Source organism: Vipera berus (assembly GCF_964194415.1).
Source record: "Vipera berus genome assembly, chromosome: 1".
Taxonomy (NCBI): Eukaryota; Metazoa; Chordata; class Lepidosauria; order Squamata; family Viperidae; genus Vipera; species Vipera berus.
This window is the reverse complement of record NC_138202.1, coordinates 94,549,160-94,565,124: the sequence shown is the minus strand read 5'-3', so window position 1 is coordinate 94,565,124 and position 15,965 is coordinate 94,549,160. Positions and strand designations below refer to the sequence as shown.

At 37.4% G+C, this 15,965-nt stretch overlaps 1 protein-coding gene across 1 annotated transcript in view; it reads left to right on the top strand.

The window, feature by feature from the left end:
- Positions 1–15,965, top strand: part of DCDC1 (doublecortin domain containing 1) — a gene marked incomplete at both ends in the record, with an annotated part of 278,965 nt that overhangs the window by 18,974 nt on the left and 244,026 nt on the right. Inside the window, one exon of the mRNA XM_081329080.1 lies at positions 1,754–1,847. Within this exon, the coding sequence (XP_081185206.1) occupies positions 1,754–1,847 (94 nt within the window). The remainder of the gene's footprint in view (positions 1–1,753; positions 1,848–15,965) is intronic.

The window sequence follows — 15,965 nt, the reverse complement described above, 5'->3', positions numbered from 1 at the left end:
TAAGCTTGTAAGCCGCCCTGAGTCTTCGGAGAAGGGCAGGATATAAATGGAATTAAATTAAATAAAGCAAAAGTTGTATTGAGTAAGATAAAAGGAACTGACTGACAAAAAATCATGTATATTGTTCATATACAATAGCTTCCCCTGTGGGAGAGGTGCAGTTTTCTCCTTGGTAGTTCCTTCATTAAGTATTGCTTTGCACTTTGTCTGGTGTCTCTGCTTATTTGGCTGTTGGCTGTCTTGTTTCCTTCTCAGCTTTTTGTTGTCTCTTTTGAATGGTAAATATGGTTTATTCCTATGTGTCTATTGATTTTTTTGAATGCCAAGCTTCCAGGAATTCCCTAGTATTTTGGGATTTGGTTTGGTGTAGGATGCCAGCTGAAATTGCAATTGACTTTGTACATATGCTGTGAGATTAATAAGTTTGTATTATTTCTTCTGATGGCTAGTTGGTGTTCACAGATGTGTTCTGCTACTCGTCTGCCTATGTTGGATAGACGGTCTGTTTTCTTTTTGTGGTATTCCAGGTGTTGTAGTGTGTTTCAGTTCATCTGAATATTGTTCTTATATAGCTCCTGCTGTGGAAGGTTGTATTGTTACTTTGGTAATGGAGCACTTGGGTAGTTTGGATAGGTTTTTTTTGATAAATTATTGTTTTTAATTTGCCATCTTTTCCACTGTTGCCACTGAGACACAGGAAGGGTGTTGTGTTGATGTTTCCTTCTTCCCTTGTGAATTGTATTCCTTTAAACTTCTTGATTGTTTCATGTGTTTTCTCTAGTTGTTCCATTTTTATTACTTTAAAGGTGTCTTTATCCACATACTAGATTCATATTTTTGGTTATATGTGTTAGCATGCTATAATTTCTAGATGCTGCATTATGGTTTGTGCTATGAATTAATTCTGTTTCTGTGTTCCTCTGGTCTGTGGCATAACTGTTTGCATTACCTCTGAGTAAACTTTACTGCCCTATCTTCCTACATCCCATCCAAAGGAATACCCATGGGATCATCACTCTTATGATCCATAGCAGAGGTCTTAAGGTAGTGCCTTAGAAACTATCCAGCTGAAAATAATGCCTTAATCAAGAAAAAAACTACCAAAGAGAAAATGACCCCTGCCAACACTAACATGGCAAGCCAGTAAATTAAAAAGGAGCAAAACCCATACCCACCAATACTGATGTTGTTATCCAGTTGGGTAATGAAATGTCTGCAAGCAAACAATCAGTCTCAGGGATCACCAAGGATGCCATAGCTTAAGCAAGAGCTACACATTTTCTCCTGTATTAGAATTTTGTTTCCATTCTGGAAAAAAATGTTTTCATCAGCCATAGGTAGAAGGAACAAAAACATGAAATCTTGTATTCCTTTTCTTCTTCATCATTGTTGTTTTCTATCATTTGCCTAAAACAAATAAATAAATAACATAAAATGGAATATTGGGAGTCAACCTCCCTTATTTCATTGCTAGAATTTCACAGATTCTAGCTTATTTCTCCTGTTATTCTATTATTCAGCCAATCAATTATAAATGAACTGCATTGTTGCACTGTTATAAATGAATATACTTGTATTATTTATAATAATAAAAATGGATTGGATGAATATTGTGAATCTTCAGATTTAGTGAAAGTGATCCTAAATGGCTAAGATACCATTTTCCCCTTGAACAGCTGAATACATTATGCTTCATTCTAAAATAATAATAATATTTAAATATTAATAATTCTGGTTTTGATTTTGTTTTAAGTTTTTAGATGTTTGTACCACGCGACTGAACCTTATTTCGCCAGCCAAGTATATATATAATATGCATGGTGAAAAAATGGAAGATCTCCTAAATGGTAAGAATTGCACCATTTGCTATTATAAAATAACAAACAGCAGCAGTGGGAGTATGTATGAAATGAAGCGTAAATGTGTGAATGCTAAATATGAAAAAGACAGCTTTATTGGGGGGCAGTGTACCCTATGATTTCAATAGTAAACTGAAATTTTCATGTCAATCAAATCACATTATTTATTCAATGACCAGATCAGTTTTCAAGAGTTTTCCTATAAAATCTTTTGTACAGTGGGAATTTAACTCATTTAAGGTTGCTATTTCTAGTTTTCATCCGAACAAATACTACTGTTTTCACTATTCCTAACTGGGCTAGCATCATTATCGAGTACCTTTAGTTTCTATTTGTATGTGTATCTATATATGTATTTAAATTCTTTGGCTGTACACAGAAAAGGACAACTTGTATAGTAATTATATTTGGTTGAAAGAAGAAAAAAAAAGCCACTCCTCTAAAGGTCATTGCAGCAAAATTAAGCACCCACAAAAAGTGGGTCTATATTGGATTTCTCATAAAAGTTAATTTGGCAACGGTATCAATATTATAGGTTTGAACTCCTATATTGTGCTTTACATAAGCCCAACTCAATCTATTAGTGATTTGCCAAATAAATATCTCATGCTGAGGGTGCCAATGGAGCTTGGGTTTGTGTCTTTCTCTGTGCGTGTGTTTGTGTGTATGTGTGTGAGACTGATGTTTTTCCAAGCACAAAAATGCAGCAAAAGTGTGTCAGCAAAGTTTGGTATTATTTACTTAATCTTAACAAATGTCCTCTAAGAGGAGTGAGAGCATTTAACTGTTATAAGAATTGATGAACTATTGTTGATTTAAAAAACTGAAGTAAAAATGAATAAACGTCACTCTGCGATTGTCATCTACAATGCTTCTAGTACGTTTGCTCTGACCTGAGGAAACAACAACATATATTTGTGACAAGTTATAGCAACATTTGAAGAAGGAGTGCAAGGCTTGGAGCAGTAATTGAATACATTTCAACTCATAAGAGAAGATGAAGTTGTGTTGGATCAAAGGACTAGAACAGGAACTGACAGAGAAGAAGGTGATTTTCTTGAAGAAGAAAATCAAAGATATAAGCTCAATGGATGAGAGTGACAACCAAAATAAGGAGTAGAAGTTATTCTGTGTCATGGGAATTTGGATACAGTTCTTAGGCCTTTTCATGAAAAAAAGAAAAGAGGTTTTAAGTCTTCAGAGTAAAGAGGCATTTGAGGTCAAACAGGAGACAGGAAAACAAACCTCTGTAATGAAATGCCATGAAACTGAATATTAAAAGACAATTACAAAAAAGTAATGAAAAATGTTATGTATACTTAATTCAGTACAGCGAAGAATTGAATAAAAAAATCTGAGGGAGATGGGCGGTTCAAACAATACATACATACATACATACATACATACATACATACATACATACATACATAAAGTGAGTAAACCTGTTGGCTTATGAAGAATACTGCCTGCCAGTAGCACAGATTAAGGTACAAGAACAACTCCAAAGACTTGTCCTCAACTTATGCTCATTCATTCAGCAACCATTACACAGTGCTGGGAAAACTGATTTATGACCTGTGCATAAAGTTATGACCATCGCAGTGCACCCACAGTGACATGATCAAAATTCAAGCACTTGGCAGCCCACCCACAGTTATACCACAGAGGTGCTTCAACTCCCCCCCCCCGGTATTCTCACCCATCTATGCTCTTTTAGCTGCCCTCCACCTTGCCTTATGGGGCAGCAAGAAGCCCCAGAATTGCATGGTTCTGGGACTGCTTGCCACTCCCTGGGAAGTTTCAGCCTGCCTCAGCAAGCACCAGGAAGCATTCGTTCACACAGATGCCTTCTCTCTTAGTTCCATGAAGCAACCATTTGCTTTTTTGTGCCCAGCCATCACAGCCAAAGCAGAAATGCCTCAGTGCCTTTGCTGTCTTCTTTTTGCTCCTTTGCTGATTTCTTTTTGCTGCCTTTGCTGTCTCCTTTTCAAACCCAGCTTCTCCATCAAATGTTTCCAACACATGGTTCCCTGAGCCTTCAGAACACTGTACGTTCCTCATAAACCTATGCTGTTTTTTCAAACAATTAGTACTCAAGTATTATGTCCAATTCTGGGCTTCAGACGTTTAAATTTAAGAAGGATTCAGACAATTTGAAAGAGGCTAAGAGAAGGACACACAACAACAAAAAATCAAAAGAGTAGAATTAAATCCCATAAAAAGAAGCTGAAGGAACAGGGGATGTTTTAGCCATGAGAAGACCAGGAGATATAACACCATTCTTGAAAGCAGTAATCCCATAAACCAGGGCATGAAATCATGGACTACAGTAAATTTGACAGTGGAACCAGTTACTCAGTGATGTGGTAGTCTCTTAAAGAGTTGAATGAAAGTTTGAAACTGATCAATGAATTCTAGAGGAACGGGCTCTTCATAGTCTTCCCTTGTTTCTCTTATTGAGTAAGGAAATAATTATTGTGTTGTAATTTTTGTAGGGAATTATTTTATTTATTTATTTATTTATTTATTTATTTATTTATTTATTTATTTATTTATTTATTTATTTATTTATTTATTTATTTTCAGTCAGATAGATAGGGTTATATACAGATTATAATTGTGCTTTATGAGACTATTTCCCAGACCAGGGGTCCTCAACCCTGGCAACTTTAAGACTTGTGGACTTCAATTCCCAGAATTCTGGGAGTTGAAATCCACAAGTCTTAAAGTTGCCAAGGTTGAAGACCCCTGCCCTAGACCTTTACAACACAAGCTTACATTTTTTTGAATTATTTTAATTTTTTTTATATCTTTGTGTTAGTTAGGACTACAATTTGATCATGGACTTGTAAACCTTTTTGAAAATTTGAAATTTGCAGGGATCATCTCTGTCAGTGCTCAGTCTAATTGTGCCAAGCTGACCAATAGCTGAATGTCTTTTATTTCCACATATTATTTCCACATATTCCTCAAAGTCATTCATCTCGAGTGAATCACTCTTCTCCATCTTTAATGATGGGGGGTGAGGTGTTACCCCCTGTCGATAGGGCTCGTAACTTGGGCGTCCTCCTGGATTCATGGCTCAGTTTGGAAGATCATATAGGAGCCGTGACCAGGGGGGCTTTTGCCCAGGTTTGCCTGGTGCGCCAGTTGCGGCCCTATCTGGACCGGGATGCCCTGCGTACAGTCACTCATGCGCTCGTGACCTCCCGGTTAGACTACTGCAATGATCTCTACATGGGGCTGCCCTTGAGGACCACTCGGAGGCTTCAGCTGGTGCAGAATGCAGCCGCACGAGTAGTAATGGGAGTGTCCCAATACTCTCATGTAACACCTCTTCTCCGCAAGCTGCATTGGCTTCCAGTTGCCCTCCAGGTGAGATTCAAGGTGCTGGTGATGACCTATAAAGCCCTAAATGGCATGGGTCCAGATTACCTTAGGGAGCACCTGCTACCAGCATCAGCTTCCCATCGTTCTGTGCGTGCCCACAGGGAGGGCCTCCTTAGGGTTCCGCCGGTTAGAGATTGCCAGCGGGTGATTCCCAGGGGGAGGACGTTCTCTGTGAGTGCGCCCGCCCTTTGGAACGAACTGCCGATGGAGCTTCGGACTGCCCCTGACCTACGCTTGTTTTGCCGGGACTTAAAAACCTCCTTGTTCGAACTGTCTGGCCTGGACTGAGGGATTTTAAATTTTAAAGTATTTTAATTAAATTATACTAAATTATATTAAATTAATTTTAAAATTTTAATTTTATTGTTATTATGAATTGTGGGCTTGTACTAATTTAATTCCATTTTATTCTCTTTTTGTACTGTTTTAACTGCCCTGTGAACCGCCCTGAGTCCTTCGGGAATAGGGCGGTATATAAATTCAACTAATAAATAAATAAATAAATTTGTAAATCAACAAAAATTACTTAATCCCCTGTTCACAAAAAGAATATCAATTAAGAATAATTTCCTGTTCATACAGTATGCTTTGTTTACATTTGTCAGGAAGTTTTCTGAGGGGAGATACTGAGAGAAGATGGATTTCCAAAAAAACATAAATAATTGCCTGAACATAGCAGCCTCATGCAATATTCTATAGCCAGAAACTTTTCTAGATGCAATGGGCACCAGATGGGAAATACATGACAATTACATGCAATTAATGATACACAAATATCATTTATGAAGGTAGAGAAGATTGATAGTAGCTGAGTGTAAGATCAAAGATTCAAGGATTATGAGGAGTGAAATATGGCAGAGGAGGGCTGAAGAACTTTATGTTTTACACAATAAGTCAGTAGAGATGAATTTTGCTGATGGACTAGCAAGACGTTTGGAAGAAGTCATCAAATAAAGTTAATGTAACTAAAACAGCAGCAGAGCCTATGGATAATTGTCAGATATTATCTAGATTATAGGAACCTCATTCTTCATTTTGGTCTCTGAGCCTAGGGGGGTTTGGCCTATGCAGAAGCCCTCATTAAAATCCACTCTACATAGTTTCTGTAACATATGGCAGAAAGCTTGCCATTTTACACAAGTCTAAATGCTTAACTCCTGTGTTCCAATTTGAAGGCTGTAGCAGGTACATCTTTTGGGATTGTACCGTTTTTCAATGTTTACTGTTTTTTGTATTACTCTCTCCCATCTTGCCTGATTCCCTCCTCCCCTTCCCTAATAATAAACTACACAGTGATGCAGTGGTTAGAATGCAGTATTGCAGGCTAAGTTTGCCAACTTCCAGGAATTCAATTCTCACCAGCTCAAGGTTGACTCATCCTTCCGTCCTTCTAAGGTCGGTAAAATGAGGACCCAGATTGTTGGAGGCAATATGCTGACTCTACTCCACTCAGAGAGGACTGAAATGCACTATGAAACAGTATATAAGTCTAAGTGCTATTGCTATTGGCTGAAAAGTGCTGATGGTGATTAGTTTTCTTTGTCATAGTACAGTTTAGGAATGTGCCAACTTTAATAGCAAATAACCATTTATCTATTTATTATATTTTGCCTTCTTTCTTTCTCCTTCCCTGGCTTCAAATAGAAGTCATTTGGCATCCACAATAGTTGCCTGGGTTTTTTTCTGCCTTATCTTTTGGAAAAAATATAGGATACAAATCTATATGCATATTTTTTACTTTTCAAAAATATATTAAATAAAATAACAATATGTTAACTTGTTTATTTTCAAACACTTTATAATCACCAGTAACACAGTCATAAAATTACATATAATATTTTGCTGCAGAAACCACTTGATCATTAAGTCCTCGGTTTCCCAAATCTCTATCCTGCCAATACTCTAGCCAATACTCTATCATGTATACCACCAAGGAAGGCGTAAGTGAAACTGGAAGAATTTAAAATTCTGCAGAATTACTACATATTCTTAGAAAACCTTTTGTGGGAGAGAATCCCTCTCCCCCCCCAAATAAAACTGAATATCTTAATTGTCTATAAAATGTGAATTGATTGCTGAGAAAGAGATTATTGGGCAGTAGGAGAAATATAATGAGTGACTGAAAAGGAGCCACACATCATTAGATTTTTTTAATTCTATCTTTTATCTGCAGCTGTTCATTTATATTTAATTACTTTTGTATTTTGTTTCTTCAGTTATATACAGAGAAACAGGAGGCCCTTGTTCACAAACTTTTTTCTAGTACAATATTCTTCTGCTAATGTTCCTATATATTTTATGCGTGTATATCAAACTACTTAAGAAATATTATGAGTCTTAGCTGTTATGAACTATTACTCTTCCTCTTCTAGCTTCCCAGTTTTTGTTCCCATGTGTGGCCCCAAACTCAGGAGGTAATTGAGTATGCACATTGAGCACTATTAGAATATTACTTGTTGGGGGCAATATGCCGACTCAGAAGCAATATATAAGTCTAAGTGCTATTGCTATTAATATGGGATTCTATTTTTAAGCATGCTCAAATAAAATTGTTTTTTTCATTTTGAAATCTCATAAGTACATAGTTATTTAGAAATTTAGGTGAAGAATACAACATAATTTCCTTATTTTAAAGAAAGTAAGATTTAATATACTATCTTTACAATAAAAGGTAAGGTTAACCCCAGGTCAAAGTCAGCTCCTGGCAATTGCATTCAACAATTTCTTGGCAGCACAAAAGAGTTGGTTGGCTACTGCTTTTTCCAGAATAGTTTTCTGAATTTCCACATTAGCCAACATAATCTGAATGTGCACCCATGCACTGCATTATCTAAACCTTAATATGTACATTCTTCCATTGTAACTCATGTTCTGATTTAAAATTTGATTCAATTTATTCTCTTTGATTAGTTTATCAGGGTATCCAGATGAGAAGCTAAGTAGTATTTTTCATGCATACTTCCATTTAACAAAGTCTATTGTAGGGTAGTTATTGTTATAAAGTAGGTATAAAAATTTCTAAAGCAAATAATATAATTTGTAAAGTAGTAAATAGTTTATATGTACTTTCAAATCTCCAGGTTAAAAATTGGATACGTTTTGTGAAATGTTTGGCATGTTTTTGTCCACTTAATTTCAGTGGTTTTACTGGATACAAAACTGTACAACTTCCTACTATAATCGGTAGGATTTAAAATGTTTTATTGTTTCTTGACTAAAATCTATTGTGTTCCAATTTTTTGTTTTTCTATTCTGTGATTCTAGTTAATACCTTGCATAGTCAGCTAACATGTAGTAGTAACTAGTCAAATTATAATCTATGAAAAATACTAAATGTATACATAACTAGTTTTATTAATTTGGAGCTTAAATCATAATGAAAAGGTTGTGGTCATATTTAAATTTTAAATGCTGGATTGTTTGTCTTTTTTTTTGAGTTATATATCTGCATGTCTTACACTAAGAGAAAAAGAGAATTGGATTATACAGTTAAAAGCTATTTCTGTTTTTAGATGTATTGTAATATGTTTATTTTCTAGTTTAACCTCTTCAGACTTTTTAATATAGAAAATAGGTTAAGTGATAAAAGTAGGAAAGAAGCGTAAAGTCTATTGGAAAACTACCAAATGTCCTCTGCAAATAGGACCTATTCAGAATCAGTAAGCGTATGATGAGTGAAGTGGTTTTGAATATCGTCTTTAGAATCCATGCTGTTAGAAGGCCAGCCCTGAACATGGCAACTCTTATTTCTACACACAGTACCTCTTCACTCTCAATTTAACCTAAAAATCTGATGAACCCATTACTCCATACTTGATTTCATGGAACAAGGGGTAGATATAGTTACAAATGATCAATCACAAACCGTGAACCAAAGCAGTAAGGCATTAACAATTCACACCATTTTGGTCCACTTGCTCAAGCAGAAGATGTGCCAGCATATTTAATGGTCAGCAACTTCACTCAGTTTTAGAAAAGACATGACTCATGATGCATTTTAGAAATGAAGAGGTTTTGTCTCTGCTAAACATTTGTACATCAGAGTTCAAAAACTTCTAAACAATTAACATAAGCGTGAACTCTTTCTGAAGGGTGAAGAATGACTATCTAAATTAAATTTACTCAGGTAGAGTATAAAATGACCAAAGAAATGCTTTTCCCCCCAATAAAGTCATGTACCATTCAATGGACTTGTATAAATCAGCACCTTGTGAAGTAGTATGTAACACTGCAGACCCCACAGGCATCTGCCGTCAATTTAATGGGATCACTGAAGAAGCAAGGCAGCTGTGAAAGATTGCTTTAAGTACAGCAATCATGTGCTTGTCATTCTGTTCAATAGTGGAAAAATCCAAATTCGGATAGGCATCAGTATTTAAGAGAATGATTGCTAAAGCTTCTCTCATAAGTACCTTAGGGACAATAAGATTTGACATATAACATGTAAACAAAAGTACACAACAGCTGTTAGATTAGTTTTGTTTGAGTAAAATATGTCGGGATCATTTAATATAGCATGTGTTCTCTCAGTCATTCAGGCTGAGTCTGCAGATCACAATTCTGAATATTGTACACCAATAGCTGGGAGGACAGAGTTGTACAGCCATTGCCAAAATAGCATGGGAAAAGTTTACTCAACTAATTATACCTCCTGACTACAAAAGTCATATCGTGAACATAAGAAATAAAGATGTATGCATACGTATTCTTTATTTCAAAAATTTTAATTCCCAGGCAGCTGGAGGGGGATTCACCTTAGGGATCGGATTCAGTAGATGAAACAGCGAAAGCGTATTGCACGGTTATATTCAATGCACTATATGTTTTCCTTTTTTCATTTTCTTGGTTGTATTTGGCTTCATCATTAACATCAAGAACAAATCTGAGGAAAATGGGCTTAAATTAATTTAATGGCAACTGCTGAAATTAGAGGTTCTTTTAGTTTTCAGAATATTTAAACACTAGATATTTTCTGTTGTGATTTTACTTTAAGCATTTGTTTACTAATTTAAATCATAAATTTTCATGGGGAAAACCATGAACAGATATAAATTGAGCCTGTATGACTGCAAAACAAATTAGGAATTCAGCAGCCAATATTAATTTGCTTGGGGCAATTTTTCTGAACATGTTACAAGTACTTGGGCAAAATGATAGCTATAGTGTGCATAGTCAGGCACAAAATGCTTACCAAAAGCTTAAATACAAAGGTGCTCAAAGATCAATCAGTCATGTATTTAAGACTGATATAGATGGAGGCCACAATTAAAAGATTTAAAGGATGAATTCTAAGGAAGAATCTTAATAGCTCAACTTTTCATTAAATTTAAAAATAAGACAAGGCTCTTTAATAGGTATTAAAGGTATAGGGGGGCTTTCGCCCAGGTTCGCCTGGTGTGCCAGTTGCGGCCCTATCTAGGCCAGGATGACTTATGCACGGTCACTCATGCGCTCGTAACCTCTCGTCTGGACTACTGCAACGCTCTCTACATGGGGCTGCCCTTGAGGACCACCCGGAGGCTCCAACTGGTACAGAATGCAGCCGCGAGAGTTGTGTTGGGAGTCTCCCGATACTCCCATGTTACACCTCTGCTCCGTGAGCTGCATTGGTTGCCAGTTGTCTTCCGGGTGAGATTCAAGGTACTAGTAATGGTGTTTAAGGCCCTACATGGCAGGGGTCCGGAGTACCTTAGGGAACACCTGCTGCTGGCATCAACTTCCCTTCGCCCTGTGCGTTCCCACAGAGAGGGCCTCCTCAGGGTGCCACCGGTCAGAGAATGTCGATTGGTGGCCCCCAGGGGGAGATCCTTCTCTGTGGGCGCCCCGGAGCTATGGAATCAGTTACCGGTTGAGCTCCAGATGGCGCCCGATCTTCGCTCCTTTCGCCGCAATCTAAAAACATTCTTATTCGAACAAGCCGGCCTGGCCTGATGGGGGATTGGTGGGGTTTTTCTATTGTTGTTTTATTGGGGTTTTAATTGTATTGACTGTTTTTAATGGGCATATATTTAATCCTTTTTTAATTTTTGTAACTTCGTATTTTTATTCTTGCCCTGTTCACCGCCCTGAGTCCTTCGGGAGAAGGGCGGTATAGAAATATTATTAAATAAATAAATAAATAAATGTATAAACTATTTAGACATAGACATAAAATAACTTTATTGTCACTTTAAATGTACACTAATCGGCATATATTAAAATGAAATATCTTGTTAAAGATAAAATGTATTGAAAAACTTTTCAATAAAAAAATAAATAAATAAAAATGAAATATCATTGCATACAGCTTTCAAACGCAGGAAAAGCAGATGCTGGTTTGCACATTTCACAAAGGATGATGTGTGGAGAGGCCAGTTCAGACTGTTAGTTATCTGCACCCCCAGATACTTAATACTGTTACCACTTCTGTATCTGCATCCTTGATACTGAGTGGAGTGTGATGCTTTGCACTTTCCTGTTCTTTAGTAACCTGTACAGTTCTTCCGAGGAGGGTGGAGCTAACTGTAATATTGATGGGGAAGAAAAACAATAGGGGAGAAAAACAATAATCAGAATGTACTTAGATCCCTCCAAGTTTTTATTTCTACTGTTCTGTGTTTTTATCTACGCTACATACTATCTTGTATCAAAAGGCTCTAGCTTGACTTTTCCTGCCACGGCTAACCTCTTCTGTACATTTCAAATAGCCAAAAGTAAGAGATCAACTTACAATGTTTTTGTCTTGGTTCTCCTCCCCACTCCCCATGCCCTGGATATAAGGTTCTACTTCCAAACATTAAAAAAATAATGAAGTCTATTTGAAAACTAAAGCTGTTATTGGAAATAAAGTTGGTGCTGGAAGGTGGTAGTTTACTTTGCAATGTGGTACCTTACAAACATTAAGAAAAACATATGGAGGCCCTCTGGTTCCTGTGAATTCCACATTTCTTGATTTTGCTCTATACCAGGGGTGTCAAACTCAATTTCATTGAGGGCCGCATCAGCATTGCAGTTGCCCTCAGGGGGCGAGGTGGGCGTGGCCTACTGGGTGGGCGTGGCTAGAGTGCGTATGGCCTACTGGGTGGGCATGGCCAGCTCTACATCGTTGGCATCAAGGGTGCCTATGGGGGCCTGGGCAGGAGTGGGACAGATCTGAGGGTCTCTGGCAGAAGGAGGGTCTCTGGGCCAAGGCAGAGGGGGCCATTCCCTCACTGTTTCCAGGATGGCTTCGCGGGCCGCATGAAACCACTTCAGGGGCCAGATCTGGCCCCCGGGCCTTGTGTTTGACATGTCTGCTCTATACTATGATATTTAGTGACAGTCAGATGGGCTAATGCAAAAACAATTATATAAAGCATATTGGTTTGTTCTGTACACAGATTGCTTTCATTTGTAAATATATTTACTTTGAAACAGATCTTATGATTTCAGCAGACTTTGTTTCTGTATAAGAAAAATTTGCTAAGAATTTACTTTTTGCCTCCCTAGAATATTATAAGCATACTGCAATATATGAATCATTATTACAAAGATATGATAAATAATGGAGTTTACTGTATATAAAGTTTGACAAGTGTGAAATTTTGCTTCCCACAAAACTCTAGAATTTCGTACAACTAGTCTTGATTATTGAGCTACGATACATGAAAATACAAATTTTATCACTATATAATTAATGTCTGTTTCATTTGAGCCTTCATCATCAAGCTTCTGGTATTCAGGCTAATGCAAGATGCTTCATTCTACAGGTAGTCATTGACTTATAAACATTTATTTGGCAACCATTTTAAGTTACAATAGCACTGAAAAAAGTGACTTATGATCAGTCCTCATAAAACCAGTGCTTTTTTGTAAAAGAAAAAGGTGCCGGAACTCACACATGTCATACAACCCTCCTTGTCTACCCTACAAGGTTCCATCCAAAAAAGGTGCCTGAACTCCGTTCTGAGCATTCTATGACAAAAAAAGCCCTGCTTGCAACTGTTGCAGCATCCCCATGGCCACATGATCAAAATCCAGGCCTTTGGCAACCAACATGTATTTACAACAGTTGCAGCATCCCAAGATCATGTGATTTACATTTGCAACTTTCCCAGACAACCTCCTACAGAAAGGTCAAAGGGGGAAGACAGATTTGCTTAATGGTCATATGATTCACTTGACAACTGCACTGATTCACTTAAAAATGTGACAAAAGGTGTTGTAAAATTGGGTGAGCCTCACTTAACAACCCTTGCTTAGCAATGGAAAGTCTGGTCCCAATTGTTGTAAGTCAAAGAATACCCTTTATTTTCATATCTTTAATCTCTCCTCTTGTTAGACATTTTCTGCACCCACTGATAATGTTCAAAAGGCACACCTCAACAAAATCCTCTCAGTCCAGCTTCTCTACTCAGTTTGATCTGTTTTGGAGATAAGATGTTCATCTTTCAGGATCCTGTGATGATGATGATGATGATGGAAGGGACCTTGGAGGACATCTAGTCCAACCCCCTGCTTCGGCAGGAAACCCTATGCCATTTCAGACAAATGCCTGTCCAGTCTTTTCTTAAAAACTTCCAGTGTTGGAGCATTCACCGCTTGTGGAGGCAGGTTGTTCCACTGATTAATTGTTCTAACTGTCAGGAAATTTCTCCTTAGTTCTAGGTTGCTTCTCTCCTTGATTAGATTCCATCCGTTGCTTTTTGTCTTTCCTTCAGGTGCTTTGGAGAATAGCTTGATTCTCTCTTCTATGTGGCAGCCCCTGAGATATTGGAAGACTGCTATTTCAAAGCATTTCAAAAACAAAAAGTGGCCAAAGAAGCTTTACACAAAACTTGATGATAGTAATTATCCAACCATTTCAATTGGGTTTTCAGCTGGTAGAGAAATTGCTTCGTTTTCTTTAATGGACAAAAACTATATGGGAAGAATATGGGCCTACTGCTCTTCCTCAAACACTTGATACCAGGAAGTGTTATCAGAGTATTCATCTGAACTCTCTGGCACATTTAGATTATAGACACACTGTTAAGTCCATAAAATGATATTGGAAGATTACTGTTTGATATCAAGAGTGATGGTGTAGTAATATCTCCACAGGGTTCCTTCTTCCTCATCTCACCTGCTGATTTGTACCTATGTGAAACTGCCAAGGAAGCTTCATTTGGAGTAGGCCTGTAGCTGTACACAGTAGGAATATGGCCTCTTTTGATTGGGTTTGGAAAAGGTACCTTAGAACACAGCACCTGCTGTGATTCATTACTGGAGTTGCACCTATTTCCAGGATTGCATGGCTGCAGCAAAAGCCTCTTAGCAAAAGCCATGTCATCTATAAAATGATAGTTTTAATGATTTGTAAACAGTTTAAATGTTTATGCTCCCACTCATCTTGAACTACATCTTCTGAACTAAATCTGCAGTATCACATGCTCCTTGTATGCAGATTACATGCAGCTCTACTATTTTTTACCATTCAACTGGTACTCTTGAATGTTGTATAAATTCAGTAACATGCTGGATGGCAGAAGTTAATCTGCAATTAAATCCAGATAAGGTGAGTGTTTGGTAACTAAAAGATTGGATTTCAGAATCAACTCATTTTGAATATTGCACTCTTTGGAAAGCAGATCTGCAGTATCAGAATTCTCCTTGATCTGTAGCTGCCAATGAATTTTGAAGTAGGGGCTTTGACAGGAAGCCATGCAGTTCAGTGTAGTGCACCAACTGTGATCCCTACTGAGCTTACTGGATTTGGTGACAACTGTCTTCACTTTTGCAACATACTGTGATGATTGGAGGGTGGCAAAAGCAATGTAAGGCACCTCCCTCCAGATGATGCTCCAGCAAGAAGAAAGATCTGAGATAGTGTGATTGAGAAGTTCCGATGGAAAAACAAACTTGAGGGAGTCTCAGAGCCTATTCTAGGAATCATGTCCTCTGTCAGGGAGACAATATTATGACAATATGTGTCATAATTAGATAAGAGCAAGTAATTGGATGAAGCAAAAAATCTTAGGTATGCCCATAGACAAAGATTCTTACACTTTATAGTGTTAAAAATGTATTTATATGATACAAACACAGCGCGCACGCACACACACACACACACACACACACACACACACACACACGGTTAGGGTTAGGCAAGAAATAAACATTACTTTTAATTGTTTACTTCTAATCTATAAAGAAGATAGAACAATGACAGAACTTACAAATTTATCACTTCATTTTATTGGAAACAAGAACTCTTTCCTCCAGATTTTCTAATGGGAGGATGAAATTGTATACTTTTGCTTAAATTTTGAAATAATTTGAATATAGCGACTCTCATTCACCACAGTTGGAGAGGAGAAAAAAGAATATTTTCTTGCCTTAATTTAGTTCTTCTAGGCTTTTAAAAGTGCTGTGATTTGCAAGCCCCAACTTTCCATTTTGTAAGGAATAGAACTTGAGTCACAGTGCACATCTCACAATTTGCCTATTTGCTATGGATATTCATGCTATGATATTCTACCTCTGTGAAGATCTGACCTGGAAAGTTAATACAACCCAGGTGGCTAGAAAGGCCCAACAGAGGCTTCACTTTCTCAGGGTCTTGCGGAAGAACAGGGTAGAACAATGGCTAATGACCCTCTTTTACCGGTCTACTATAGAGAGCATCCTCTCATATGGTATTGTGGTCTGGTATGCTGGTCTGACAGCCGCGGATAGGAAAGTATTACAGAGGGTAGTGAGTACAGCACAAGACATTGT